This window comes from Heterodontus francisci, chromosome 5 (genome assembly GCF_036365525.1).
Source record: "Heterodontus francisci isolate sHetFra1 chromosome 5, sHetFra1.hap1, whole genome shotgun sequence".
Taxonomy (NCBI): Eukaryota; Metazoa; Chordata; class Chondrichthyes; order Heterodontiformes; family Heterodontidae; genus Heterodontus; species Heterodontus francisci.
In genome coordinates this window covers 85,710,262-85,738,130 of record NC_090375.1, presented here as the reverse complement: position 1 = coordinate 85,738,130, position 27,869 = coordinate 85,710,262, and the positions used below count along the sequence as shown (strand labels likewise).

Genomic DNA, 27,869 nt, shown 5'->3' with positions numbered 1-27,869 from the left:
TCTGCTTCCTGTTAGTCAACCAATCCTCTATCCATGCTAATACTTTACCCCTAACGCCATGCATCCTTATCTTATGCAGCAGCCTCTTGTGCGGCACCTTGTCGAAGGCCTTTTGGAAAACTAGGTACACCACATCCACTGGGTCCCCATTGTCCACCTTGCTCGTAATGTCATCATAGAATTCCAAAAGATTTGTCAAGCATGACCTGCCCTTCATGAACCCATGCTGCGTCTGCCCAACGGGACAATTTCTATCGAGATGCCCTGCTATTTCTTCCTTGATAATAGACTCAAGCATCTTCCCCACTACAGAGGTTAAGCTAACCGGTCTATAATTCCCCATCTTTTGTCTACCTCCCTTTTTAAACAGTGGCGTCACATCTGCTGTTTTCCAATCTGCTGGGACTACCCCAGAGTCCAGCGAATTTTGGAAAATTACCGCCAGTGCACCTGCTATTTCTCCCGCCATCTCTTTTAGTACCCTGGGATGCATTCCATCAGGGCCAGGAGACTTATCAATCCTTAGCTCCATTAGCTTGCCCAGCACTACCTCTTCCGTAATAATGATTGTTTCCAGGTCCTCACCTACGTTCATCTCTTTGTCAATTATTGGCATGTTATTAATTTCCTCCACTGTGAAGACCGATACAAAATACCTGTTCAATGCCTCGGCCATTTCATCATATTCCCCTTCTCATCCTCTAAAGGACCAACGTTTACTTTAGCCACTCTTTTTTGTTTTATATATTTATAGAAACTTTTGCTATCTGTCTTTATATTCTGTGCTAGTTTTTTCTCATGTTCTATCTTACTTTTCTTTATAGCTCTTTTTGTGGCTTTCTGTTGACCTTTAAAGTTTTCCCAATCTTCTAGTTTCATGCTGTTTTTGGCCACTTTGTATGCCTTCTCTTTCAATTTGATAGCTTTCCTTATTTCCTTAGACACCCATGGCAGATTACCCCTTTTCTTCCAGTCCTTCCTTTTCACTGGAATATACTTTTGCTGAGCACTTTGAAAAATTGCTTTGAAAGTCCTCCACTGCTCATCAACTGTCCCACCATAAAATCTTTGTTTCCAGTCTACTTTAGCCAAGTCCTCCCTCATTCTATTATAGTCCCCCTTGTTCAAGCGCAGGACCCTGGTATTGGATTTTATCTTCACACTCTCCATCTGTATTTTAAATTCAACCATACTGTGATCACTCCTTCCAAGAGGATCCTTAACTATGAGGTCATTAATTATTCCTGTCTCATTACACAGGACTAGATCTAGGATAGCTTGCTCCCTTGTCGGTTCCATTACATACTGTTCAAGAAAACTATCACGGATACACTCAACGAACTCCTCCTCAAGGCTACCCTGACTGAGCTGGTTCGACCAATCTACATGTAGATTAAAATCCCCCATGATAATTGCCGTACCATTTTTACAGGCATTAGTTATTTCTTTGTTTATTGCCCGCCCCAATGTGATGTTATTATTTGGTGGCCTATAGACTACACCTATCAATGACTTTTTCTTCTTAGAGTTTCTAATTTCCACCCAAATGGATTCAACCTCATTCTCCATAGAACCTATATCATCTCTCAGCACCGCCCTGATGTCGTCCTTGAATATCAGAGCTACACCACCTCCCTTACCTTCCTGACTGTCCTTCCGAATAGTCTGGTACCCCTGAATATTTAACTCCCAGTCGTGACCAACCTGTTACCATGTCTCCGTAATAGCTACCAAATCATATTCATTCGCGATGATTTGTGCCGTTAACTCATCAACCTTGTTACGAATGCGACGAGCATTCAGGTAAAGTGCCTTTATGCTAGCTTTCTTACCCTCATGATTTCCAACATCTCTAATAATAACTCCTGAGTTATCCTTCCTTTCTGCTTCTTTCATAGTCTGCCTGGAACTTAAACCCTCCTGCACACGTTAACCTGCTGCTTACCTTTTTATTTACCATCATACTCCCTGTCGTTTTCCCTTTCCCTTCCCCCACCCCGAGTCACTAGTTTAAATTCCTAGAGACCACCCTATTTATCCGTTTCGCTAGAACACTGGTTCCAGATCGGTTCAGGTGGAGACCGTCCCATCGGTACAGATCCCCCCGGTTCCAAAACTGATGCCAATGCCCCATGAAATGGAACCCCTCTTTCCCACTCCACTCCCTTAGCCACGTGTTTACTTCCCTAATATTCTTATCCCTAAGCCAATTTGCACGTGGCTCGGGCAGTAATCCGGAGATTATGACCCTCGAGGACCTGTTCCTTAATTTCGTTCCTCGTGCTTTATAATCCCCAAACAGGTCCTCCATCCTAGCCTTGCCTATGTTGTTAGTCCCAACATGGACCACAACAACTGGATCCTCCCCCTCCCGCTCCAATATCCTTTCAAGCCGGTCAGAGATGTCCTGCACCCTGGCACCGGGCAGGCAACACACCATGAGGGACTCCCGATCCGGCTTGCAAAGGATACTATCTATCCCCCTTATAACTACCACTTGTCTTTTTGCTCCCCTCTCTTGAATGGCCTTCTGCACCATGGTCAGTTGGCTCATCCTCCCCGCAGCCCTTTTCCTCATCCACACAGGGAGCAAGTATCTCGTACCTGTTGGATAAGGTCAAAGGCTGAGGCTCCTCCACTCCTGAACTCAGGATCCCCCTACCTGCCTCACTTGCAATCACACCCTGTTGTCCCTGGTCACTAACTGAATTTGAATTACTTAATCTACCAGGTGTAGACTGCTATGCAAGAAGCATAATCTCAAATGACCTGACTGAACCAGATATTGGTACTTAAAGGGTGGTTAAAAAAAAGTGATGTCATGAAGTTTCCCAAATCTGTTATCCACAAGGGGAACCTGATTGATGCCCGTTGCCATGGTGAAACTAGATTTTGGGAGAAATTCTCTTAATTGTTTAAGTAAACACTCTTATCCTGGTAGAAATGACCTTTTCCAATCAGAAATCCTACCTAGCATATAATGACTTAAGACTACCCACATGCTGCATGGTAGCACAATTCAGCTTCTGATCATCACTCCCTACAGATTTAACAAATTGCTAGTTCCAAGGATTACTGTGAAATACCATGGGATCTGTAGATTTCATAACCAGCTGGTATCACAAACAAACAAAGCATATATTAGATATGGAATGCTATACAGAGGAATGAATATTCCAATAAATGCCAATATCTCCAGTAAAGGACTGGTAACCGAAATCTTTTGGCTCCTGGCCACACTGCAATACAACTCCTCAGAAACATTATTTCCCCTTGGAGAAAGAGCTAATTATAGTCAGTTATGACCTGGCAGGATATCCCCAAGGATGGAGCACTAATGCAAAACTGCAACCGGCAGCCATAGAATTCAAAATTTGTCAACTGCATCCAAAAAGGCAACATGACAAATAGGGATCCACAGCTGACCATCTACGATAGGCAACTCCAAAGGCCTACTGAACAAGTGCCACATGTTGAGTCATACAGGCAGAACTCACCAATATTCGATGGTTATCATTGGACCTTATGTAGACCCAGCCCTTGCCGCACTGAATTCTACAAACATCAGACAAATGAGGTATTTAACAAAAAATTTGAATGCCAGTGGAAATAAAAAATCAGGATTGTCTGAAATATTTGCCAGGATCTTTCCTGCTAGGCTGTGATTTTATTAGTTAGTACGGGGTCACAACTAAGCCATATGACACAGTAAAATTCAACAACAGATTCTGGGTGTCCCACAAAATAGATCCACTGAACCACAACTAGCATATCAGAATCCCTTGACTATGTTTGCTCAAGTTGCCACATTAGGTAGCCAGACAATTGTTCTGAAGCTGCTCCAACAACATAAACCTCACATCAAAAGTTACTGAAGAAAGCAATGTTTGTCCAATAAGTCAGTAAGTTACTAGTAGACAATATTAATGAGTTAGCTGTGAGCCCATTGACACCTACTCAGTCATAATCTTAAAACTATCTGGACAGACTAGACTCTTCAACGATAGAAGAGTGAATGAGAAATACATTAAAGACAAATACCCCAACCCTTTCAGCTGATTATTCTTGAGACTTCGCTAAAAGCCAAATATATTAGCACAATGGATCTACTTTTTGGATATCGGCAATTGTCTTTACAACCTGACAACAGATTCGTGATCGCATTTTACTCTAGACAAGGGTTGCTCAAAGTACTACCAAATTACGCTGTGCAATAACCAGGCTACATTCCAGCACCAGAGAAATACTGTACTTGATGTCATCATACATTTGGAACATGACTAAATTACAACACCAAGCTCTATCAAACCCCTCCACTGCCTCTGTGTTGGCCATCTGCTTGTCTAACATCCAGTCCTGTATAAGCTGTAATTTCCTTCAACCAAACATTGGGAAGACAAAAGCCACAAACTCCATTCCCTCCACAGCTGCTATATCTGGCTGAAGCAGACTGTTCGCAGGCTCAGCGACCTATCTGAACCAGAGCTGAGCTTCCAACTCCATCAGAAAGACCATCTACTTTCACCTCCATATCATCAGTCTCTACCTGTCTCATCCCGTCGGCTGCTGAAACCCTCCATGTTTTTGTTACCTCCGGACTCAACTATTCCAATGCTTTCCTGGCTTGACTCCCCTTACTTACCCTCCCTAAACTGGAGCTCATCCAAAACTCTGCTGCTCGTACCTTAAACTGCACCAAGTCCTGCTCACTCATCACCCCTGTGGCTCGCTGACCTACACTGACTCCCACGTCTGCCAATGCCACAAATACAAAATTCTCATCTTAGTGTTCAAATCTTTCCATGGCCTCATCTTTCCCCATTTCCTATTTAGTTGCTTTATAACCTTCCCAAGAACAGTGTCCCTCCAAATCTGGCTTCTTCACACATCCCCCACTTCTTTTGCTTCACCACTGGCGATCGAGCCTTCAATCATTTAGCGCCCAAGGTCTGGAATTTCCTAAAACTTTCCATGTCTGTCTCCTTCTTTAAGACAGTCTTTAAAACCTACTTATTTGACCAAGCTTTCAGTCACAGTATCACAGAATCATTACAGTGCAGGAGGCGGCCATTTGGTTCATCATGTCCACACTGGATCTCTGAAAGAGCAATTCCCTCAGTTCCATTCCCCCGCCTTCTCCCCATAACCCTGCACATTCTTACTGTTCATATAACTGTAATTCCCTTTCGAATGTTTCAATTGAACCTGCCTCCACCACGTTCTCAGGAAGTGCATTCCAGACCTTAACCACATGCTGCATGAAAAAGTTTTTCCTCATGTCACTTTTGCTTCTCTTACCAACTACTTAAAATCGGTGTCCTCTTGTTCTTGATCCTTTCACAAGTGGGAACAGTTTCTCTCTATCTACTCCGTTCAGACCCCTCATGATTTTCAATACCTCTATCAAATGTCCCCTCAGCCTTCTCTTCTCCAAGGAAAAGAGTCCTAACTTCTCCAATCTATCTTCATAACTGAAATTCTTCATCCCTGGAACCATTCTCATGAATCTCTTCTGTGCTCTCTCCAATGCCCTCACATCTTTCCTAAAGTGTGACGCAATACTCCAACTGAGGCCGAACTAGTGTCTTAGACAAGTTCAACATAACTTCTTTGCTCTTGTATTCTATGCCCCATTAATAAAGCCCAGGATACTGTATGCTTTATTAACCACTCTTTCAACCTGCCCTGCCACCTTCAATGACCTATGCACATATACATCCATGTCCCTCTGCTCCTGCACCCCCTTCAGAATTGTACCCTTTATTTTATATTGTCTCTCCATGTTCTTCCTACCAAAATGAATCACTTCACATTTCTCTGCATTGAACTTCATCTGCCACCTGACTGCCCACTCCACCAACTTGTCTATGTCCTTTTGAAGTTCCACACTATCTTCCTCACAGTTCACAATGCTTCCAAGTTTCATATCATCTGCAAACTTTGAAATTATGCCCTGTACACCAAGGTCTAGGTCATTATTATACATCAGGAAAAGCAAGGGTCCCAACACTGATACCTGGAGAACTCCACTACAAACCTTTCTCCAGCCCGAAAAACATCTATTAACCACTATTTGTTTCCTGTCACTCAGCCAATTTCGTATCCATGTTGCTACCATCCCTTTTATTCCCATGAGCTACAAGTTTGCTCACATGTCTGTTGTGTGGCATTGTATCAAACGCCTTTTGGAAGTCCATGTGCACCACATCAACAGCATTTCCCTCATCAACCCTCTCTGCTGCCTCCTCAAAAAACTCCAGCAAGTTAAATAAACATGATCTTCCCTTAAGAAATCCATGCTGGCTTTCCTTAATTAATTCGCATTTGTCCATTTTGTCCCGAATTATTTTTTCCAGAGGTTTTCCCACCACTGAAGTTAAACTGACTGGCCTGCAGTTGCTGGGCTTATCGTTACACCCTTTTTTTGAACAAGGGTGTAACGTTTGCAATTCTCCAGTCCTCTGGCACGACCCCAGAGTCCAAAGAAGACTGAAAAATTATGGCCAGTGCCTCTGCAATTTCTACCCTTACTTCCCTCAGTACTCTTGGATGCATCTCATCTGGCCCTGGTGCTTTATCCACTTTAAGTACAGACAGCTTATCTAATACTTCCTCTTTATCAATTTTAAACCCCTTTAGTGTCTGACTTACCTCCTCTTTCAACATTGCTTGGGTTGCATCTTCTTCCTTGGTAAAGACAGATGCAAAGTATTCAATTAATATCTCAGCTATGCCCTCTGCCTCCATTTGTAAATCCCCATTCTGGTCCCTAAATCGGCCCAACTTCTCCTTTTTCCACCTTTTACTATTTATATGCCTGTAGAAAACTTTGGGATTTCCTTTAATGCTAGCTGCCAGTCTCTTCCCCTCTGGACCTTCTATATTCAGCCTGGTTCTCAATAGTATTTTCCTGGCATCTGTGATAAGCACACTTTTTCTTCTTTATCTTAATCTCTAACTCATGTGTCATCTGGGGGGCTCTGGATTTGTTTACCCTACTTTTCCCCTTCGAGGGAACATACCTGAACTGTGCCCGCACTCTCTCTTCTTTGAAGGTAGCCCATTGTTCATCGAATGGTTTTCCTGCCAGCTTTTAGTCATAGAGTTATAGACTCCAATTTATTCGCCCCAGCTTCATTCTTACCTCACTGAAGTTGGCCTTCCCCCAGTTAATTATTCTTACCCTGGATTGCCCTTTGTCCTTTTCCATGGTCAGCCTAAACCTAATGATACAATGATCGCTATCCCCTAAATGCTCTCCTACTGATACTTGATCTACTTGGCCCACCTCATTCCCAAGAACCAGGTCTAGCAGTGCCTCCTTTCTCGTTGGACTAGCAACATACTGTTGTAGAAAATTTTCCTGAACACACTCTCGGAACTCTTGCCCCTCACTGCCCTTTATACTACTACTATCCCAGTCTATGTTTGGATGATTAAAGTCCCCCATTATAACTACCCTAGAATTTTTGCACCTTTTTGTAATTTCCTTGCAAATTTGTCCCTCCACGTCCTTCCCACTAGCTGGTGGCCTACAGACAACACCCAGCAACGTAACCATACCTTTTTTGTTCCTTAGCTCTAGCCAAATTGATTCCGTCCTCGACCCCTCTGAGACATCCTTTTTTTCCAATACTGCAATGCTCTCCTTAATCAACACCGCCACCCCTCTGCCTTTTCTCCCCCCTTTCCTATCTTTCCTGAACACCTGTATCCAGGAATATTCAACACCCAGTCCTGTCCTTCTTTAAACCAGGTCTCTGTTATAGCCACATCATATTTCCACATGACAATCTGTGCTTGTACCTCACCAGTCTTACTAACCACACTATGCATTCACATAAATGCACATTAACCCTGATTCAGACTTTATGACTTTCTCCCTTACTCTGACTCCACCTAATAACTTACTATTCCCTATTCTAGTGCTATCTATCTCCCCCAGTATTCTGTGCATCTTGGTATTCCTCTCTGATACTTGCGCCTGATTCCCACAGCCCTGACAAGTTACCAGTTTTGCTTCCCTCCAGTCAGCGCTCCCTCTCAGGTTCCCATTCCCCTGACAATTTAGTTTAAACCCTCCCCAACAGTACTTGCAAATCTCCATTCGTCCCAGTCCTGCTAAGCTGCAACCCGTCCATCTTGTACAGGTCCCACCTGCCCCAGAAGCGGTCCCAATGTCTCAGAAATCTGATGCCCTCCCTCCTCCTTCACCAGTTCTCCAGTCACATATTTAATCGCTCAATTCTCCTTTTCCTATGCTCACTTGCAAATGGGACTGGGAGTAATCCTGAAATTACTGCTTTTGAGGTCCTTCTTTTTAATCTCCTTCCTGGCTCCCTAAAATCTGCTTTCAGAACTGCATCCCCCTTCTTACCTATGTCATTGGTAATAATGTGGACCATGACCTCTGGCTGTTCACCCTTCCCCAGAACAATGTCCTGCAGCCACTCAGTGACATCCTCGACCCTGGCACCAGAGAGGCAACACACCATCTTGGAATCACATTTACAGCCGCAGGGAACGCCCATCTGTTCCACTAACGAACCCCCTAACACTATTCCTTTTCAACTCTTCTCCCCTCCTGTGCAGCTGAGCCACCTGTGGTGCCACAAACTTGGCTCTGACTGCACTCCTCTAAGGAACCAGCACCCTCACCAGTATCCAAAATGGAAAACCGATTAGCGAGTGAGATCATCTCAGGGGACTCCTGCACTACCTGCCTGGTTCTCTTAGACTGCCTGGCGGTCACCCAGTCCCTATCTGCCCACATGCTCCTAACCTGTGGTGTAACCCCCTTCCTAAACGTGCTATCCATGTAGTTCTCTGCCTCGCAGTTGCACAACAGTGACTCCAGCCACCACTCGAGTTCCGAAACCCGGAGCTCAAGCTTCTGCAGCCGGTGACACCTCCTGCAGATGCGTCTGTCTAGGCGTGCCACGACTTCCCACATGCCACAGGCTGTACATTCCACTCGGCAGAGCTACTCTAAAATCATGTCCAAAATCTCCTTTTTTGGTTCGGTGTCAACTTTTGTCTTATTAAGCTTCTGTGGAGCACCTTGGGGCTCTCTCCTACTTTAAAGATTTTCATTTTTCAGCAGTTCTTACCAGTGTTTCACCAGTAGCATACTTGTGTGAAGGTCGTGGGTTCAGGTCCCACTCCAGAGACTGGAGCACATAATCTAGGTTGACACTCCAGTCCATTACTGAGGGAATGCTGCATTGCCGGAGGTTCCATTTTTCAGATGAGACATTAAATCAAGGTCCCATCTGGCCTCTCAGGTGGATGCAATAGATTCATGGGTAGCAACTTGCAGGATTCAAAAACAGCATTTGCCCAAATACAGCTGCCAAACGATTGTATTTTAACTGAACGGAACAGATCAATGGGCTAAGCCAAACACTGATGACCCCAGTAAAAATGGTTATTTTGTAGTTTTAGGAGCAAATTAGTCTACAATAATCAACAGTAAACAACTGCAAGTACCTTTGCTACAATAAATATTATATTCTCTAAAGCTAGAAATATCCAATATTGACACTCTGCACTGTTACCAAGAAAGAATCCAAGAGGTGATCTGATAAAACACTTAATTAGTCCATCATTAAGCCCTTCACAAAGGTTTCTCAGCTCACTTGTGTTAACTATGTGCATGTATTTTCTTGCCAGGGACTCATTCACATGAGCAAAGGCTGTGGGCGTAGCCTGGCTGGCATCATATTGCTCACATTGGCCTTTTGACCAAATGACTGTGCATCTCCTGTTCTATCCTTCAATAGTGGTTGGAAACTGCAAACAGCTTTTTCTACAGGCTGTCCCTGCTGGTGCACTTGTTGCCTAACTGAAGCAGCCTCACCAAGTTATTTTTTTGGCCAAATGTGTACATTCCACTGCAACCTCTGAGCAAGTCAGATAGGTATGACATGGAAATATTTTCATGCCATGCAAGACTTCAAAGTGAATGAAAATAAATTCCCTAGATAAAGTACCTCTTTAAGTGTGGATTGCACCACAAGATTACAGCGCTCTGCTCGTCTCCACCTGTCAATCCCTCAGGTGGGGTCAGTTTCAAATTAGTGCTTCATGCATTTCCCACTAGCATATGGGCAAAAACTGGATTTTGTTTGAAATGTTTAAAGTCTGAGATTTTAGTAGGAATGATGGGAAGCTTGGTAAATCCAATTTTCTCAAGAGACCCAAGCCAATTTTGCCCACCATCATGTATATTTTTGTGTTCTTCCAATGACTTTTTTGAAGTCTGTTCCAAGCATTCAGAAAATAATTGCAATGGTTCTTTCCACAGACATTATGTTATAAGCAGGCTTGTTCGGGATATGAAGCTGCCTACTCGCCAATTCAAACAATGGCATTGATTCACTAGGATATGTTGGTAGATATTCCCAAATGTCATATTATGGCTTTGCACAGCTCTAGAGGGAATTTCAAAAATATTGACCGGAAGATACAAGTGCTATCTATTGCAATTGAGGTCCTTCAGATGGATGCCAACACAACTCTTCAGGATCACTGAGAAGGAGTGATCTCATTTTGGATTTTCTAATCTTTCTTAAAATGATTAGCAATTTCCAATAAAGTACGCAAGTGCGTAACTAAGTCTGTACATAAGTGAATCTGTAAGATTGCATGTACACAAGCAAGCATGGAAGCAAGAAAGACTTGTATTTATATAGCGTCTTTCATGGCCACTGGAGTCCCAAAGTACTTTACAGCCAATGAAATACTTTTGAAGTGCAGTCACTGTTGTAATGAAGGAAACATGACAATTTAGAATCCAGCAAAGGATGATCTAGAAACTGATAAAGAAAGGGAAGAGAATATGAATGCAAGCTAGCAAGAAACATCAAGGGCGGACTATAAAAGCTTCCTTAGGTATGTGAAAAGAAAAAGATTAGTGAGGACAAATGTGGGTCCATTACAGGTGGAGACAGGAGAGTCTGGGGTGGAGAATGAGGAAATGGCAGAGAAACTAAACAATTATTTTGTGTCTGTCTTCACGGAGAAAGATACAGAAAATCTCCCAGAAATACTAGGGAACCAAGGGACTTGTGAAAATAAGGAACTGAAAGAAATTAGTATTAATAAGAGGCAGTACTTGAAAAATTAACTGGATTGAAGGTTGATAAATCCCCTGGACCAGATGAGCTACATCCCAGAGTGTTGAAGGCAGTGGCTATGGAGATTGTGGATGCATTGGTGATTATCTTTCAAAATTTTATGGATTCTCCAAAGGTTCCTGCAGACTGGAAAGTAGCAAATGTAACCCCGTGATTTAAGAAAGGAGGGAGAGAGAAAACAGGGATCTACAGACCTGTTAGTTTGACATCAGCAGCAGAGAAAATATTAGAATCTACTATATCGGGCGTGATAACTAGACACTTAGAAAATAACAATATGATTGGGCAGAGTCAACATGGATTTATGAAAGGGAAATGATGTTTGACAAACCTGTTAGGAGATTTTTTGAGCATGTTACTTGTAGCATTGATAAAGGAGAACCAGTGGATGTGGTGTATTGGAATTTTCAGAAGGCTTTTGATGAGGTCCCACACAGGAGGTTAGTAAACAAAATTAGAGCACATGGGATTGGGGCCAATATACTGGTATGGATCGAGAATTGGTTAACAGACAGAAAACCGAACAGGAATAAAATGGGTCATTCTCAGGATAGCAGGCTGTTACTAGTGGGGTACCACAAGGATCAGTACTGTGATAACAGCTGTTCACAACCTACATAAATGGATGTAGGGACCAAATGTACTATTTCCAAATTTGATGGCACAAAACTAGGTGGGAATCTAAGTTGGGAGCAGGATGCAAGGAAACTTCAAGGGGATTTGGACAGGCTAAGTGAATGGGCAAGAACGTGGCAGATGAATATAATGTGAAAAAGTGTGATGTGATCTACTTCGGTAGAAAAAACAGAAAGACCATTTCTTAAATGATGAGAGGTTGAGAAATGTTGGCGTCCAAAGGGACCTGGGTGTCCTTGTTCATGAGTCACTAAAAGCTAGCATGCAGGTGTAGCAAGCAGTTAGGAAGGCAAATGGTATGATGGTCTTCATCGCAAGGGGTTCTGAGTAAAGGAGTCTTGCTGCAATTGTGTAGTGCCTTGGTGAGACTGCACCTGGAGTATTGTGTAGTTTTGGTCTCATCTAAAGAAGCATATACTTTCATAAGTCCATGTTGACTCTGCCCAATCATATTGTTATTTTTTTTTTTTAAAGTGTCCAGTTATCACATCCGATCTAATATTTTCCCTACTGCTGACATCAAACTAACAGGTCTGTAGATCCCCGTTTTCTCTCTCCCTCCTTTCTTAAATCACGGGGTTACATTTGCTACTTTCCAATCTGCAGGAACCTTTAGAGAATCCATAAAATTTTGAAAGATAATCACCAATGCACCCACTATCTCCATAGCCATAGCCACTGCCTTCACACACTCTGGGATGTAGCTCATCTGGTCCAGGGGAGTTATCAACCTTCAATCCAGTTAATTTTTCGAGTACTACCTCGTTACTAATTTCTTTCAGTTCCTCATTTTCGTAAGTCCCTTGGTTCCCTAGTATTTCTGGGAGATTTTCTGTATCTTTCTCCCTGAAGACAGGTACAAAATAATTGTTTAATTTCTCGGCAATGGAAGATCATCAGACTAATCCCAGTGATGACGGAATTGTCTTATGAGGAGAGATTGAGGAAACTGGGCCTATATTTTCTTCCATAACAAGCTTTCTGGAGTTTAACAATCCACACATCAGATATGCAGTTGACAAAAAATACAATTGAAGTTTTGAAACTAGCTCCAGATTTCTATGGTGCTATGGCAGGATCATGCTCATCCTTCCTTGTTTACATATCTCATAACTGTGGTATCACCTGGACCTTTACTCATTTGTTTCAGACACGTTCCTTGAAATCTAGGGCTAATCCAACTACTCAAATACAATTACATGGCAGAAGTGTACAGTTCAGCCACGCTCCTTCTGGGGCAAGAGACGAGAGCATAGATTATAGTTGCAATTGCACAGCACACTTGCCTTTATTTGAAATACTGATCACCACTAGATGAACTAAACCCTGGAAGTATATTGAAAATGTTATGGTGACTATTGTATTAATTGGGTTAGCTGTAAGTGGCTTCCTGAAGAACTCTGACTCAATATGAATATGGTTGCTGCAATCAGTCATGCAGCATTAAGCTCAAGTTCCCTTTCAATTGGGAACCCACAATGGTGTTTAGTGTTTTAGTGCCAGTGCCACAAAGACTAGTCCGTAAAAACTCTGGAAACAAACAAGGTAAAAAGTGACACTGGCATCCACGCTTTGAGTTTAATTTTTGTTGTTGGTCATATACTATTGCTTAAACAATTTAAAAATTGGATTATTATATACAAGGAGCAATGTTATATCTCCTATAACAATTACAGTATTGCAAAAAATTTACACCTCGCTTTCTAGAAAACTGTGGTACCAATATTTATAAATATGCAATACTTTAAAGTCAGAGGTACATATGCTTAATTAGTTTACAGAGCACAAACTCAAAGGGAGATTATGCTAGTGATTTGAATGCTAGATTGATCAGCTGAATGAATAAGCACTGCAAATAATTTACCAGTTTTAGTTAAGCTACAGAAACACTAGATATTTATATATTATATAAAATATAGATAAACTATAATTAGAAATTATAAAAACATACACAATATACATATACACATGCAAAACTTGTTCTTTACCTAAGACAGTCAGTCATTCTTGTAGCAATTGCCTTCCGCCGTATCATACTGAAGACCCATACCCTACTTATTCCACAGATTGCAGGCTCTGGATTGGTCGAACAACACCATGCACGCTGGCGTTCAAGCATAATTGCATCATTTGATGATTGCTGAGTGGATTTATCAGCTATAACCCTGAATCCCTGTACAGTTAAACAGCAAAAAGATTTAATTTCCACTGAATTAAGCAGAACTATTTTCTATCTGGAGGATCAATAACTACAGTGCTAGTTTAAGTTACTATACAAGGTGCTAATTAGAGGGTTGGGAAAAGGAGGAAAATAAAAAAAAGACATGCACGAAATAAACAAAACAACTACATTAACATGACTTACGCTGCTATTGCTTCCTATGTGGCTGTGTACAACTTGGAACATCACTATGTAATATGTGTGTGTTTTTATACACAGACACTACATTCAAGATACAAACTGAATTCTACAAGTTTCTAAGAATTTTAGACAAAACAAGTTTAAAAAAATACAAACCTGCTGTATGTGTTCTGCAATTAAACAGCCAACTACTTTTCGGTCATTAGAGATGAAAAGAAGCGTCTTTGTCCTGGAAGGACACTTCAGTTCTGCCTGCTGAAACCCAAGGTCATTATCAACTACTTCTCGAATCTCTTCGACCTGTGGTAAATACACCGGTCTTAATATATAAATCTGTTACGGAATTTAGTCTTTAATAATGCGCATGTACTTACAATATAAGCAAGTTCACTCACATTGAACTGCTTTTGATACTCAAAAAATTGCTTACATGCATTTTAAAATGCTAAAGTCTTCAAGATCCAGAAAAAGAAAAAAAAACTTGAAAGCAAGAAACCAGAAAATAAAACAAAAAATGCTGGGAATACACAGAAGGTTAAATCAGCAGTTCATCACGAAAGGCAGGTTGGTTTCAAATAGGGTTTTTCATCAAAACATGGTTTCAAATTTGGATTCACCTGCTGAGTACCTCAGGCAAAGAGTGTGTTAATGCTGGTGGTGAAAGACAAAGCATTAGCCCAGAGACAGTGTGAATAGCAGAATAATGAGCAGCTCTGTATACATGAAAAACAGGCATAGTTTAAAAAAAATATATAAAAATATATTTAAAAAAAAAGACCAGTCATGCTCTGAAGTTATTGAACTCAATATTCAGTCCACAAGGCTGTAGAGTGCTTAATCGAAAGATCAGGTGCTGCTCCTCGAGCTTGCGTAGATGTTCACTGGAACACTGGAGCAGGCCAAAGACAGAAATGTTGGCATGAGTGCAGGGGGTTGAAATGGCAAGCGACCAGAAGCTCGGGGTCATGCTTTCGAACTGAGCAGAGGTATTCCACAAAGCGGTCACCCAACCTGCGTTTGGTCTCCCCAATATAGAGGTGATCACATTGTGCGCAACGAATACAGTAAACTAAATTGAAGGAAGTACAAGTAAATCGCTGCTTCACCACAAGCATCAACACACACTTTGCCTTTGACCCAGGACAACTTTGTTATTTAATCTCTCCTGACCTCTGCCCTATCACACATCTTCCATTTTGTTCTCTTCCCCACCAACACCACCCCCTTCACTTGCTTAAAACCTAATTATTTTCTAACCGTTGCCAGTTCTGACGTAAGGTCTCAGACCTGAAACGTTAACTCTGCTTCTCTCTCCACAGATGCTGCCTGACCTGCTGTGTATTTCCAGCAATTTCTATTTTTATTTCAGATTTCCAGCATCTACAGTATTTTGCTTTTACTTATTATGCAAGTTTTTCTTTCTTTACTTTCAAGTTTAAATACAGGATCAACTTACTACAACCAAGAATTCTCACAGCATATTACTCAAAGTTACCGAATCCAACTTTGTACAGTTTACAGGACTTGTGCTTCTCAGAGGTGAATATTTTAACAGCAGTTTAACTACAATGTTAAGATGGAATAAATCATGTTTAATGAGTTATTTGAAATTGCTGAATTTAAGAACCAGTACTGTAGAATGTTTTCCCTTGCAACACTTGCCCAAGTATATAAACAAAACAGAATTGAGCTAAATGCAATAAAGGAGGAAGAAAGTTACCTTTTTCAGGGCATATTTTGGATCATCGGGAAGTACCATTATTATTTTACCATCAGGATATTCACCTAAAATTCTCTCCTTTTTCCAGCCCTGGTTGAAAATCAGAGGTTACAAAGGTACATTTAAAAATGGCCTCTTAGTGCACACATGAAAAAAAGAGTATTTGCACAAAATGTGAAATATCGAGCAGTACAACCAGTTGATATGCCAGTATTAAACAATGACAGCACACAAAAGGTGGAGGCCCTAGTGGCACGGATTTATTCATTCAAGTTGCAGCATCAGGGTCAATATAGGGACTGGAAAATAAAATGCCAAACCACAAGGGCAGTACTACAACATGCTTCAAAATGAGGAGGGTCTTCCATCCAAGAGATACAATGATCATCTCCAATATATTTTTGTTACTTATGAAACAGGCATTTGTCTTCCCATAGTAGAAAACAAGTCTTTCAGATTCCGTGCGGTCCCTGTCTCCACTTTTTTTTTTAGATTAGATTAGAGATACAGCACTGAAACAGGCCCTTCGGCCCACCGAGTCTGTGCCGAACATCAACCACCCATTTATACCAATCCTACACTAATCCCATATTCCTGCCAAACATCCCCACCTGTCCCTATATTTCCCTACCACCTACCTATACTAGTGACAATTTATAATGGCCAATTTACCTATCAACCTGCAAGTCTTTTGGCAGGAAACCGGAGCACCCGGAGAAAACCCACGCAGACACGGAGAACTTGCAAACTCCACACAGGCAGTACCCGGAATCGAACCCGGGTCCCTGGAGCTGTGAGGCTGCGGTGCTAACCACTGCGCCACTGTGGTGTTCTTTAAATATGAAAGGATTCAAGAGCAGAACAAAGGCAACAATGCACTGTAAGGCACTGCAAAGTGGCAAAATTTGGGAACGTGGCTGAAATCTGCTCTCTCCCTCAATTCACATCCTTGCCATGCTGAAATGATGTTGCTCAAGGGAAAAGGAGAGAAAAGAAAATCAGACAGGTATTCAGCAAGTTGCTCTGACATGCAATCTAGCAGCTAGCTCAGGAGCAGTACCGATGGTGCTTTGAGATTGCACAGTCACCCTCTCTGCTGAAGTGAATACATAAACCTAAGACCCTAAATAATGAATAAAAGAAAGTAATGGTGGTGGGGAGGGCAAAAGATAGACCAGTACTAATGGGAGAAAAAACTTTTACATGCTCATTTTAAATTTTAAAAAAATTCAGTTTTTTTATATATACTAATTTTATATATACACACACACACATATATATATATATATATTATATATAAAAAAAATAAAAGAATAGAAATCACACTGATCAACTACAAGTCTTCTTGCTCAATTTATGCTGTTACAGCAGCAGTAATCATCACTATGTCTAGGCAGGTTTCTGAATGGCTATTGAAAAGTAACTGCAATCCAGTGCATTTTTAAGAGATTAAATTTATACTGTTAAGACAGCAAAACACCACTAGATAGGCAAAGATCTTCACACCACAATTCTTTCTAATGTGCTACTGGCTTACCACGTATTTTACAGCACTAATAAAACGTTTGTGAAACTGAAAGTGCTGAGCTTCATCTTCTGGAATAGAAGCTGCATACATCATTCCACATGTACTGCAAGAAATGGCTCCAATCCTTTTCTGTCCAGCATCCTGTAAAAATACATACACACTTATTCAACTATACCTCCAATAAAATTCTGCATCCATGTTTCCATTTAATTTCTCTATACTAATTCTACATTACAACAGGCACTTAAAAGTCTCATTGGCTGTGAAGTGCTTTGGGATGACCCAAGGTCGTGAAAGCTGCTACATAAATGCAAGTCTGTCTTTCTTTTAATTCACTGAAAGGAACATGTTACAAAGTGATATTCCAGTTTTTATTTTTCCACGTGTCTCATTAAGATTGAGACTAGCCTATTTCTTAGAAAATTTATTTCACAAATATCTTACTCCAAAATAATCTCATTTTTTTTCCAATCACTAGAGAAAAGAAACCTAGATTTGAGTAGTTCAGTGCAAAGCAGTCTCCGTTTTCATAAAGTATTGGAACATATCAGTTATTTTGACTGAAACAATTTACTCTTAACTCAGTTACTTTTCTCCCAGGAAGGTCATCTCTACATCTGGAGCCAGTCCAATGACATATGTTACTGATAAGTCCTAGAATGACTCTTCATTTTGTGGCAGCTAGTGTTTTAAGCCAGACTGGCTACTGATTTGGACACAACCAAGGACACAACTAAAAACACAATTTAAGCACCAACATATTCAGTTAGCACTAGTAATGTCCACTTTTGATGCAGTCCAATTTAAAGTGCCAAGTTACAGACAAGTAATTGGAACCACTCTAAATGCACCACCCTGTAACCTACATCATAATGGTCGCAGATGTAAGTGGAGACCTGAAATAAGACAGTGACTGAAAATGCATTTTACATGTTTACGAATGAATATTGCTGCTGGAATATCATGCGAACCAGGGGTGTCCAACCTTTTCACATGGGTTTTTGGGCCGGGGGGCACATTTCAATTTTTGTCTTGGCATGGGGGGCTGGTGAGACAATTTTGGAAAGATAAAGTCATAAAAAATTTATCATGCTATCAAAACAACATGTACATTTTTGTGAAGAAGCTTTAAATGAGAAGACTAATGATTTACTTTCTTGTCACTACGTTGGACAATGATTTAGTGAGATACCTGACTTTCTTTTGCTTGCACAAGTAGTCAATGTCTGCCCGTATACCTGTGGCAATGTGGAGTATTCTGCATAGATGTCCATCTATCAGGAGTGATCTTGATCACGCTCTCTCCCTCTTCTCTCCCCCCACCCCCATGCCACCTGTTATCCCCCCGCGCCGTGTACTGTTCCCTCCCCTCTCCATGAGTCATACCCCCCCCCTCACCCCACCCCCTGCATGTCTCTCTCTCTCTGCACCCCCATCCCCTTCGTCTCTGACCATTGCTGACAGCGGGCACCAGCAATTTCTGAACTTTGGACAGCTACCTGGTTTTCTGGCGGGCTCTTAAAAAAAAAACTGGAACCCGCTGGAAAATCCCAAATCTGTCTAAAGTTTGGAAACCGCTGTTCCTGCTCCCTGCACCAGTCAGCTGTGAATATGGAAAGTGTTAACGAGCATTAGATAAAGATCTGAGCTCAGATGTTCCAACTCAGCTGTGAAACGGACATTTGCAATTTTTTGTTAAAGCCAGTCTGGTCAGAAAGAAGCCAATGGGAAATTTCTCATCCCTGGAATTACCAGTCACGGACCAGAAATTTATTCATTTTTTTACCATGGACACTGGTGTCCATGTACGGACACGCTGCCAACCACTGGTAGCAAGGAGGAGAAACAGCCGCGTACAATTTTCAACCATGAGCCTGATGGAAAACTTTGGCAGGCCGGACTCTGGCCCATGGGCCGATGTTGGACAACCCTGATGTAAACAGTTAACAAGTTTAATAACAGACGTACTCAAAAATAGAGTTTATAAAATGCAATGATTTCTTGTATTTGATTTGGGTCTACACTTACAATGGTTGGTTGTTGAAGCCCATCTCCGTCTGCAATGGTAATTAGCTTGGTTTCTTTCTGTACAGAAAGTTCAGGGGGAACTGCAATGTTCTTCACTATGGTTGGCTGATTAGACAAAGATACACTTTGAAAGAATAAAAGTTGACATTGTTTGTTAAAAAATAAGAACAAATTTCTTAAATGGTACTCTTAATCAGCTCTACAATTTATATTTACACAGGGGAGGTGCCTAAAACCACTAGGAATACAGTATTTACATTTAAGTGTGCCTCCATTCCATTCCCCAGCTGTTGGCAAAGTCTCTAATTATAAATAGAAGCAGCAGCAATGCCTAATTATGGCCACAATCCCACTACATTTAATAGTGTTTTCAGATCAAGCTATGGGTGGTCAGATGGCCCTGCTTCCTCTCAACAGTGTGCGATGACAAGGAACAACTATGAACCCCCTGGAAACTGACATTGGTAAGGAGGAGACCCGGAAGAATTGAGGTCTGACAGAAGCAACGATGCGCAGCTTGATTAATAAATCAGACACATTGAGGGAGGAAAACAGAAGAGGTCCCCTGTTTTCTTTTATAAAACTTGCTTATCACATTCGATTTCCAACAAATCCATTACATGTGTCCTTCCAGATAATGAATTGGCACTGTATAATCTAGACTGTATATGACAGGGAGACGGCAAATTTTTATTGCAGATTTTATCAATTTAGAATTCTAAAATTTCAGATGAAATGAAGTAGTATAACTATGCAATAACTGGGGAAATGGAAGCTGCCTTCCCTCACTAAAGTTTAAAATAGATGCCAGGAGTCTGGCTGCCTGCAGCAACTAGGCAAGGTTGATTATATGGCAATTTAAAGTACTGTTTCTGGGTGCAAACTGAACTGTACACTGTTGGAGCATTAGCAGTTACACTGAACCTAAAATGATGTGAGCAACTGCTCATTACCATGGCTGAAATAATTTCCATACATTGTGTCACTGATCAGGAGTGACTTCGGATCTTGTACTGAATAACAACTATCGGATTTTCCTGAAGTCTTCAATTTTGGCAAAAACATTCAAACTCCTCAGGCAAAGTGGATCAGTCCTCCACATACTACATTGTAGGTCTACAGCAGATATAAACCAGACTGTTTCTTCCAAAATATCTGTGGACACATTCTAGTTTTATTAAGTATTTGCAGCACAAAAAACAGGCTATTCGGCCCAACAGGCCCATGCCACACAAGCCTTCTAACTTAAGTATTTTGCTGTTTATTAATGTTAGAAGTTTAGGCTCTTGCCTCAAAATATTCTCTGAGCATAGTTATATTAATTACTACCATTAGCAACCTGAATGTCTTAAATTTAGGGCTGTGACCTCGATACCGATCTGATAATATAATATTGTGACCTAGGGATGTAATAACAGTAACTCCTTATGAGCTGAATTGGACAGGTCATGTCTTTCAAATATATGTTCCTTCAGACTGAGAAAACATCCAGTAAGATAAGGCCAGATACAAATCTATTAACTGCTTTATTTAAATAAGTGCAGTTATGATAGGATTTACTAAGCTCAATCCTTACAAATTGCCATCATCTAATAAAATAATGAACTGCCTCACATTACTGGATCACCTTACTCGACTTAAGCAAAATAACTCCCAATTATATTCTTGCATTCTTCTTCTCAGCCTAGTGAAAATATCCCCCTTGCAGCTTTGTTTAAAAAGAGCTGACTGCCTTCACAGCCTTAGTTGGACTTCTTAATAGGTGAACCTGTGTTCTCTTGCTCCCTGGCCTACAGGCTTGGTTGCTGATCCTTCAACATGTCCACGCGTTGGCCAGAAGAGTTGCCCATCAAACCTGCAACTACATATCGTCTTTGAAACTAGCATCATGCAAAGCTCAACAACCCAAGGCTTGAATGTTTGCTTGGAGAGCCCGAGATAAAATAATAACCGTACTATTGTTCCCAATATTCCATGGTGGGGACATGGAGGGGGGGTGCAATGTAGCAGTCCCCATGACTGGCTTTCATACTGTTGACAATAGCATGTAGCCTTTTTTTTATCCTTGCAAAAAGTTACTCCATTTTAAGCACAACAGATAAATAGCTCATATGAGAGCAAAATATTGCTAGTGGTGCAAATCTGAAATAGGAACAGAAAACGCTGCAAACACTCAGGTCAGGCAGGATTTGTGGAAAGAGTTAACATTTCAGATCGTGACCTTTCATCGGAACTGGGAAATGTAGTAGGTTCTGAGCGGGTGGGAAGAACAAAAGAGGAGGTCCATGATGGGGTGGAGGGCAGGGCCAATTAAATGGCAAAAGCGCTCATGGTACAAAGCCAAAGGGAGCGGTAATGGGACAAGTAAAGAAACAGAAGACATGTGTAGATGAGATGTGAATAGCAGGATAGCAGCTGTCCGAACGCAAAGAGGAGAGATTATGAAAGAAACAAGAGAAAAAACTGAACAGGCAAAAAAAAAAAAATTGAAACAAAATGGGGGCAGAGATTATGATCTAAAATTTCTGAACACAATGTTGAACCCAGAAGGCTGTAAAGTGCCTAGTTGAAAGACAAGGTGTTGTTCCTTGAGCTTGCGTCGAGCTTCAAAGGAACACTGTAGCAGGCCAAGGACAGAAAGGTCAGAGTGGGAGCAAGGTGGAGAATTAAAATTCTCTGGCGGCACAGTGGCGCAGTGGTTAGCACCGCAGCCTCACAGCTCCAGCGACCCGGGTTCAATTCTGGGTACTGCCTGTGTGGAGTTTGCAAGTTCTCCCTGTGTCTGCGTGGGTTTCCTCCCACATGCCAAAGACTTGCAGGTTGATAGGTAAATTGGCCATTATAAATTGCCCCTAGTATAGGTAGGTGGTAGGGAAATATAGGGAGAGGTGGGAATGTGGTAGGAGTATGGAATTAGTGTAGGATTAGTATAAATGGGTGGTTGATGGTCGGCACAGACTCGGTGGGCCGAAGGGCCTGTTTCAGTGCTGTATCTCTAAATAAATAAATAAAAATAAAATGACAGGTGACAGGAAGCTCAGGATCATGCTTGCCGACTGAAAGGTGGTGTTCTGCAAAGTGGTCGCCCATCTGTGTTTGGTCTCCCTAATGCAGAGAGAATACAGTACACTAAACTGAAAGTACCACCAGTAAATCACTGGTTCACTTGGAGGGAGTGTTCTTTCTTTCTTCCCACCCTCCCTTCCCTTCCCTTTTCACCTGCTCAAAACCTATTATATTTCTAACTTTTCTCAGTTTTGTTGAAAGGTCACAGACCTGAAATGTTAACTCTGTTTCTCTCTCCACAGATGTTGTTAGACCTGCTGAGTGTTTCCAGCAGTTTGTTTTATTATAAAGAATAGCTCAAAACAAAAACCCCCAAAACATAACAAATGACGTTATCTCCTTGTCTTTTTTCCTGTATGGTTTATTTTGTATTTAAGTAAATCTGGAGCTTTAGCTTATAAACACATTGGTCTACTTTTCACCTTCAAAAGGTGACAAGAAAATCTGATGGGCAGCTGAAGCATCTCATTGCACTTTGAACTCAAGAAAACACAAATGTCTTTCAAGTGGACTAATAGTAAATTAAGCAAAATATAAACAAATCTAGAGCGCGACATAAACTCATGACCTTCATATGTGAGAGTGCTACTACTGAGCCAAGGCTGATACTTACCTCATAATTGAATAGTTAGCAGCATGTCCTGTTTGTATAATTACTTCATCTTGCTGTACAAGTTTCAATGGTGAATGGCTAATACTGGACAACTGTACAATATGCAGTTATCCATATTCTGTTTTTGGTCTCTAATTCACTAATCCGAATTGTTCAGGTAAATGGCGTCCTCATGACTATTCTAAAACCATGACAAGTACCTTTCATTATTCGTCTTCGATGAATCTGGATTACTGAAGAGAGTCCGTACAGTTTCCTTCAGTAATGATCCTGCAATATTATTCAATAAAGACAAAAAAACATTTGAACAGATCTAAACAGATATTCGAATGAAATGAAAATTAGCCTTGAATCAAAAATTAAACACAGTATGGGCATAAAGCCCAAAACGATACACTGTTCCAAAATGATTCCTACTTTAGCTTTTAAATGGTCTGCTCAAATTAAGAATCTTGTCAGGAAATGGCAATGGCTTTGATTAAACTACTAGGTGAAAGATTCATGCAACTCATGCAGGATTTCTTTTGGAGGGAGTTGGTGGCAAGAACACCACAAGAAATAGGAGCAGCAGTAGACCATTTGGCTCATCAGGCTTGCTCTGCCATTCAAAACAATCATGGCTGATTTAGGATTCAACTCCACTTTCCCACCCACTTGCCATATCCCTCGATTCCGACACCCCAAAAATCTGTCTATCCCAGCCTTGAATGTATTCAATGATGGAGCATCCACAACCCTCTGGGGTAGAGAATTCCAAAGATTCACAACCCTTCGATTGAAGTAATTTCTCCTCATCTCAGTCCTAAATGATCGGCCACTTACCCTGAGACTGTGCCCCCATGTTTCAGATTCCCCGACCAGCGGAAATAATCTCCATCTATCTGATTCAGCCCCTTCAGATTCTTATATGTTTCAATAAGATCACCGCTCATTCTTCTAAACTCCAGAGAATACAGGCCCAATTTACTTAGTCTATCATAGGACAACCCCTCATCCCAGGGACCAATCTAGTGAACCTTTGCTGCACTGCCTCCAATGCAAGTATATCCTTTCTCAAATGTGGAGACCAAAACTGCACAGTATTCCAGATGTGGTCTCACCAAAACCACGTACAACTGTGACAATACTTCCTATTCCTGTACTCCAATCCCCTTGCAATAATGGACAACATGCCATTTGCCTTCCTAATTGCTTGTTGTACCTGCATGTTAACTTTCTGCATTCCTTGTACAAAGGGAGGTGGTGGCATAGTGGCAACGTCACTGGACCAGTAATCCAGATGCTTAGGGAAACACTCTGGGGACATGGGTTCGAATCCCACCACGGCAGAAGGTGAAATTTGAATTTAATTCATAAATCTGAAATAATGGAAACCATTGTTGAATGTTGCAAAAACCCATCTGGTTCACTGATGTCCTTTAGGGAAGGAAATCTGCTGTCCCTATCTGGTCTGGCCTACATGTGACTTCAGATCACAGCAATGCGGTTGACTCATAAATGCCTTCAGTGGGCAATTAGGGATGGGCAATTAGCCAGTGACACCCACATCCCATGAACAAATAAAAAAAAAGCACACCCAAGTCTCTTTGAATATCGACACTTACAAGCTTCACACTTTTAAAAAATATTCTGCTTTTCTATTCTTGTGACCGAACTGCATAACTTCACTCTTCCCGACATGATACTCCATCTGCCATCTTGTTGCCACTCACTTAACCTGTCAAGATCCCTTTGCAGCCTCTGTGTCTTTCCCATAGCTTACCTTTCCAGTTACCTTTGTATCATCAGCAACTTAGATACATTACTGTCTGTCTCTTCATCCAAGTCATTAATATAGATTGTAAATAGCTGATGCTCCAGCACTGATCCTTGCAGCACTCCACTACTTACTGCCTGCCAACTTGAAAATGCCCAGTTTATGCCCACTCATTGCTTCCTGTCCATTAACCAATCATCTACCCAAGCTAATGTATTATCCCCAACTCCATGAGCCCTTATCTTGCCAATTAACCTTTTGTATGGCACCTTATTGAATGCCTTTTGGAAATCTAGGTACACTACATCTACTGGTTCCCCTTTATCTACTCTACTGGTTACATCCTCAAAAAACTCTAATAAATTTGTCAAACAGGATTTCTCTTTATTAAAACTATGTTGACTCGTTCTAATTATACTGTGCTTTTCTAAGTGCATTGTTATGACTTTCTTAATAATAGATTCCAGCACTTTCCCAACAATTGATGTTAAGCTAATTGGCCTATAATTCCCTGTTTTCAGGGGACACAAAAATCAGAAGGAACGAGATGTTTTAGCATTAACAGGAATAATCTCATTGGTGGAATATGGTTGGCACAGTTGTTTAGGACCAGTTTTAATCCAGCCCCTTTGTGGACAAAAAATCTTTGCTGTCTGAAATGATCTTATGTGAAATGAATTTAGTAAATTCCAAACCAGTTTCTATGGTGTTAGGTCCACAGTGCAAACAGACTAACTTGACATTAACTTACTTTCCAGGAGAGCAGCAGACCTGTGGGGAGAACGCCGAGAGCTGAGCCGATAAATTGAGCCCGAGGATTGTGGCCCAGTCACTTACCTTCCAGAAGAGCAAGGGAGAGGAGCGGACCTGTGGGGAGAACGGCGAGAGTGGAGCCAAGAAATTGAACCGGAGGATCGAGGCCCAGTCACGTACCTGCCGGGAGCGAAGAGAGCAGTCCAGGCGCGCCGGAATTTGAAAACAAAGTGAGCAGTAACCGCACAGGAAAGCTGCAAGGTGATTGGTTGGTGAGTAACTTATGTTAGGGAATAACTCTAAATAGCTGGGTAAGTAACTAAAAGTAAAGGGAAAGGTCTACAGCTTTTTTTTTTTAAATATTAGGTAGTTTTTTTTTAGGGAATCTAGTGTAAACAATCTACTTTTTGGGTAATTTAAAGGGATAAATTAAGGGTAAATCATGGCAGCGCAGCTCGGCAGCGTGGAGTGCTCCTCCTGTGCAATGTGGGAAGTCATGGACACTTCGTGTCCAGGGCAAACATGTGTGCAGGAAGTGTCTCCAGCTGCAGCTGCTCGAAATCCGCGTTTCAGATCTGGAGACACTGTGGAGCATCCATGAGGCTGACATCATTGTGGATAGCATGTACAGGGATGTGGTCACACCGCAGGTAAAGACTGCTCAGGCAGAAAGGAATAGGTGACCGCCAGGCAGAGTAGAAGAACTAGGCAGGTAGTGCAGGAGTCCCCTGGGTCCCTATCTAACAGATTTGCCACTTTGGATACTGTTGGGGGAAATAGCTTCTCAGGGGAATGCAGCAACAGCCAAGTCTGTGGCACCATGGGTGGCTCAGCTGCACAGGAGGGGAGGAAAAGGAGTGGAAGAGCTGTCGTGATAGGGCATTTTATTGTAAGGGGTACAGATAGGCCTTTCTGTGGCTGCAAATGTGTCTCCAGGATGGTATGTTGCCTCTCAGGTGCTAGGGTCAAGGATGTCACGGAGCGGCTGCAGGACATTCTGAAGGGGAGGGTGAACAGTCAGAGGTTGCAGTACACATTGACATAGGGAGAAAGAGGGATGAGGTTCTGAAACAAGAATTTAGGGAGCCAGATAGCAGATTAAAAAACAGGACCTCGAAGGCTGTAATCTCTGGATTACTCCCAGTGCCACGAGCTAGTCAGTATAGGAATAGGAGGATAGAGCAGATGAATGCATGGCTGAGGAAATGGTGCAGGAGGGAGGGCTTTAGTTTCCTGATCACTGGGTCTGTTGCTGGCAAAGGTGGGACCTGTACAAGTTGGATGGATTGCACTTGAACTGGAACGGGACCAACATTCTTGCTCGGAGGTTTGCTAGTGCTGTTGGGGGGGGGGTGCGCTTTAAACTAATTTGGTCGGGGGATGGGATACAGAGTGGAGATACAGTAGGGGGTGATGCACAGTCAAATATAGAAGAGAAACTGAGTCAGTCTGGAAGGCAGAGCAAGTATAGACCCGGTAAGGCACAAGTGAAAAATGCAAGGCTGGATTGCATCTATTTTAATGCAAGGAGTCTTACTAGTAAGGCAGATGAATTGAGGGTGATGATTAGCACATGGGAATATGATATTATTGCTATCACAAAGACATGGTTGAGGGAGGGTCAGGACAGGCAGCTCAATATTCCAGGGTACAGAATCTACAGGCGAGACAGGGGAGGGGGTAAAAGAGGAGGTGGCACTGCATTGTTGATCAAGGAGTCAATTACTGCAGTAAGGAGGGATGAAATCTTAGGAGGTTCCTCAAATGAGGCCATATGGGTAGAACTTAAAAACAAAAAGGGGGCAATCACTTGGCTGGGAGTGTACTACAGGCCTCCAAAGAGTCAGGGAGAGATGGAGGAGCAGATATGTAGGCAAATCTCAGAAAGGTGTCAAAATAATAGGGTAATTATAGTAGGGGATTTCAACTTTCCTAATATCAACTGGGATAGTCTTAGTGCAAAAGGCTTAAAGGGGGTGGAATTCATAAAATGCATACAGGAGAGCTTTTTGAGCCAGTACGTAGAAAGTCCTTCAAGAGAAGGGGCAGTACTGGACCTAATCCTAGGGAACGAAGCCGGAGAAATGGCAGAAGTGGCAGTGGGGAAATATTTCGGGGATAGTGACCATAACTCTAAGATTTAAGGTAGTTATGGAAAAGGACAAAGATGGACCGGAAATAAAGGTACTGAATTGGGGGAAGGCCGATTTCAATATGATAAAACAGGATCTGGCCAAAGTGGACTGGGAGCAGCTACTTGTAGGAAAGT

At 41.8% G+C, this 27,869-nt stretch overlaps 1 protein-coding gene across 2 annotated transcripts in view; it reads right to left on the bottom strand.

Moving 5' to 3' along the window:
- Window positions 1-27,869, bottom strand: part of LOC137369946 (N-acetyltransferase ESCO1-like) — a 77,554-nt gene that overhangs the window by 10,655 nt on the left and 39,030 nt on the right. The window contains exons 4-9 of one of the 2 annotated variants that reach the window (XM_068031719.1): window positions 23,292-23,361; window positions 19,413-19,536; window positions 17,394-17,525; window positions 15,857-15,946; window positions 14,293-14,436; window positions 13,763-13,947 (exon numbers count right to left, since the gene is read on the bottom strand). In XM_068031719.1, the coding sequence (XP_067887820.1) occupies window positions 13,763-13,947; window positions 14,293-14,436; window positions 15,857-15,946; window positions 17,394-17,525; window positions 19,413-19,536; window positions 23,292-23,361 (745 nt within the window). The remainder of the gene's footprint in view (window positions 1-13,762; window positions 13,948-14,292; window positions 14,437-15,856; window positions 15,947-17,393; window positions 17,526-19,412; window positions 19,537-23,291; window positions 23,362-27,869) is intronic. The other variant, XM_068031720.1, reaches the window with a different exon arrangement.